Source organism: Hordeum vulgare, chromosome 4H, assembly GCF_904849725.1.
Source record: "Hordeum vulgare subsp. vulgare chromosome 4H, MorexV3_pseudomolecules_assembly, whole genome shotgun sequence".
Classification (NCBI taxonomy): Eukaryota; Viridiplantae; Streptophyta; class Magnoliopsida; order Poales; family Poaceae; genus Hordeum; species Hordeum vulgare.
In genome coordinates, this window is record NC_058521.1 from 351,316,094 (window position 1) to 351,320,045 (window position 3,952).

A 3,952-nucleotide genomic window follows, 5' to 3' on the forward strand; every position below is an offset into this window, starting at 1 on the left:
TGATTGAACTTTGTTCTCGTAAAGTGTTTAAGGCAGGACCACGGGAACAATTTATGTGGATACTATGTTTGCGAGTTCATTCGCGAGACGATCCATGAGAAGGGCAAAAACCGAGACATAAAAAAATCGAAGTACGATAAACAATACTTACAGCTTTATTTTATTACCGTGAATTGTGTTCGGTTTCATTGATATATATATTAACCCATTCTTTAAATTAGGTGAAACGGCTGCGGGACGGTCTTCTACCACAGAAACGTATACGAGCAATTCAAGAGGAACTAGCCGGATTCTTTGATGCAGAGGTCCTAGATCCCAAGGGAGAATACTATTGCCCTTCGACTAGAATGATATGAAATGATATAGTGTAAAAAATATGCATATATGTGCATGTAACTCGTGTCTACATTTAATTTGTAAGTACGTTCGATAAAGCACGACGGATGAGATGGTGTAATATATTCGTGACGATGTGCAATATAGTTGTTCCTTTATTGCTGTGTATGTGCAATCCAAAGTGTAAAACAAAAATTAAAAAATACCCAAAACAAATAAATGGGAAAATAAGGGGCAGCAAAATAGCCCCATCCAATTTAGTGCAAAACCCTAAACCCTAAAAATTTCTCAAAAAACAGTGAAGAAATAGCCCGTGTTCGTAATACGAACAGGGACTAATACCCCTCCCTCCCTCGCTCTCAGGCCCGCCACGTGGAAGGCCATTAGCCCCGGTCTAGGGCCGAACCGGGGCTAGCATTAATCCCGGTTCGAGAACCGGGACTAATAGTCCAATCAAACCGAAGCTTAATGCCTTTTTTCTATTAGTGAACTTTCTCTTGGCCGTCATGAACCTCGGGATTGAAAATTAATAGATGAAGTGGGAGTAGCCGTTTTATGATTGTGAATACCACCCCTCATTCATGAGGGGGGGTCTCACCTGTTGGCCTAAGAGCATCTCCAACAGCCGCGCAAAAAGGCTCGCGTGCGGTAAACCGCCTTTTTAGCGCGCGCGGGACAGAATGGCGCGCTCCAGCGGCGGAGGGAAAACCGCGCGCGCGGGAACAGCTTGCGCGCGCGCGTGAAAAGGCGGCAGCTCGCGCGCCATTTTTGCCACACCGCTTCCCGCGCGCCTATAAAAGCGCAGCGCTCTGCCGCTCCCTCGCGCGCCGTCACCGCTCCGCTCTCTCTCCCTCTACCTGTCGCGCCGCCGCCGCCCCAGCGCGCCGCCACCGCTCCAGCGCCCCGCCCCCGACGCGCCACCATGCCGTCGCGCCGCCGTTCTGCGTCGGGCTACCGCGGCGTCCGCGAGCACCCCAACGGCGGGTTCTATGCCGAGATACGCTCCGGCGATCTCCGGCTTAGCCTCGGCACATACGACATGACGCACGAGGCCGCCCGTGCGTTCGACGCGTCGGCGTGGCGCCTAGGCAGGCCGCGCCGCCAAATGAACTTCCAGGACGTCCACACGCTCCAGCAGGCGTTAGACGTCGCCTCGTGTAAACTCCGCACAAGACCATGCGGAGCACACATTGCGGCAACGCCGCCTCCTCATCGCCCAGGAGGACGAGCGGGTCATGGCGGAGTGGCGCCGGCGCCACCCGAAGGACGTCGCCTACGAGCAGGATTATTGGGCAAGGCGTCGCGAGGAGGACACGCGCCGGCGCCGCGAAGAGCGGTTGGACATGCGTCAGCGGAAGCATTGGCGAGTGCGCATGCCGACATCGTCAATGCAGGCAGGAGGTCCTTCTTCACTGAAGAAGATGAGCGTTGGTTCGACATCTGGTTGTCAACCTCTAACGACACCAACGACGATGATGATGGTGCAGATGATTGAAGCGACTGGTATTAGTTTTATGTTTTCGAACTATCTAGCACCGAACTATTTATCTATGTTTTCGAACTACCTATCTAGTTGCAATCTATGTAAAACAACTTTGTATCCTTTTTATTTTAATGCAATCTATTTATTAAAAATGTCGTGCGCGCGCTGCATTATAGCGCGGCTGTTGGAGCCAGCGCCTATCCCCGCGCTAAATCAGCCGAAGCACGCGCGACAAACACATTTTTTAAACGCGACGCGAAGCGCGGTTGTTGAAGATGCTCTAAACTTTATTTCCCGGTAATAACGACGGTAAAACTAAACTTACGGCTACGATCATAGCCCCGTCCCTCCAGCAGTGCACGCGCGCCCGCTCACTCTTCGGCGACCAAAAATCCCAGAGATCACACGTGGCCCAATCACCCCTACCCGTTCCACCCCCCTATCCTCCTGCCCGAGCTCCCACCTTGGCCCACCCAACCCCTTATCCTCTTCCTCACCACAAAACCGCCAAATCCGTCTCCGTTCACCACGCCCGCCCACTCCAGGTCTACTACAGCTGCTCTTACCTCACTCCCTTGCGAGGGTTCGGCCATGGAAGAACTCCTTCTGCGCCACAGCCGCCTCTCAAGGCCGATGGCAACCCGCCGCCTCCGCGTCGTCGCCGTCGCGCTAAGGTCTAGGCCGAGCAGCAGCCTCGCCGTCCCGGGGTTTCCGCCCGCGACGGCGCCGGCCCCGGCGCCTGCCCTGGACCACGTGCTACCGTCGCCGCACGTTGCCGCAGACGCCGCAGCAGTCCTGCTCGAGGCGGGCGTGCCCCAGGACGATCTCCGGCGCGCGGCGGGGATGTGCCCTGAGCTGATGTCCGTGCCCGTCGAGACCATTACGGCTGCGCTGCGGTTCCTTACCGACGAGGCTGGAGTGTCCGCCGAGGAGCTGCCGCGCATTCTGAGGCGACGCCCACGCCTGCTCGTGTCCTCCACCGCGGGGCGTCTCCGGCCGACTCTCTACTTCCTCCGGGCGCTTGGCGTGCCCGACCTCCACCGCCGCGCCGACCTGCTCTCTTTCTCCGTGGAGGACAAGCTGCTCCCGCGGATCGAGTTCCTCGAGTCGCTGGGCCTGCCCTTCCGCGCGGCGCGCTCAATGGCACGCCGCTTCCCGGCGCTATTCTACTACAGCATTGACGGCAACATGCGGCCTAAGGCTGAGTACCTCTTGGGCGTCATGGGCCGCGACTCCGACGAGCTCTTCGACTTCCCGGAGTACTTCTCCTACGCGCTCGACACGCGCATCGCGACGCGCCACGAGGCCTGCGCAGCGCGCGGCGTGAGGATGCCGCTGCCCGCCATGCTCCGGCCTGGGGAGCCCAAGTTTGAAGACTGCCTCGCGGGGTGCGTCGGGTCCACGCCGCCACGGCGGCGGTCGCCCCTTTGGCATGCCTACTGGGTGGATGGCGACGGGGCCGGCGTCGGCGCGGTGGTAGAGAAGGTCAGACGGGACGACTCGATCGCGACATCATACCGCCATGTGCATTAGTAGTACAATAGTGGACGATCTTGAATGTTGTAAGCTGTGCATAACTACATGTAAGGGTCCGTTTGAACTGTCGTTTTGAAAGCAAATACACCGGTAAAATATATCTTTGTATGGAAAAACCAGACGAGACGACTTGATCGCGACATCATACCGCCATGTGCATTAGTAGTACAATAGTGGGCGATCTTGAATGTTATAAGCTGTGCATAACTACATGTAAGGGTCTGCTTGGATTGTCGTTTTGAAAGCTAATACACCGGTAAAATATACCCCCGTAAGGAAAAACCAGACCGGCTACCCACATCCAGACCGGCTACCCATGTGGGTTTGGTTGATCGTTTTTGGCATGTAACATTTACATCGATTCACTCGATTACATATGTAATTAGCCTGTATTTGATACAGACCTCGGCTCGTCGCTTTCCCCATCACTCCGTAATCCTCTGCTCTCTTGAGACAAGGCAAGTTCGATGGCTTTGCCGCCGCAACCACAACGTACGGGCAGACGCTGACGCCGATGTTCGTGATGTAGTGCCGGCGACAATGACTGGTTGTGGTGCCGGCGAGGCGCCGACGACATTGATCACGCCAGCAACTAGA

General features: G+C 56.0%; 1 protein-coding gene across 1 annotated transcript; it reads left to right on the forward strand.

Moving 5' to 3' along the window:
* The first annotated feature begins 2,332 nt into the window (after nt 1–2,332).
* On the forward strand, nt 2,333–3,471 carry LOC123446467 (transcription termination factor MTEF1, chloroplastic-like). Its single transcript, XM_045123056.1, has one exon. It carries the CDS (start codon nt 2,411–2,413, stop codon nt 3,350–3,352), a length of 942 nt encoding a protein of 313 aa, XP_044978991.1. The 5' UTR covers nt 2,333–2,410; the 3' UTR covers nt 3,353–3,471.
* Nucleotides 3,472–3,952: the final 481 nt, after the last annotated feature.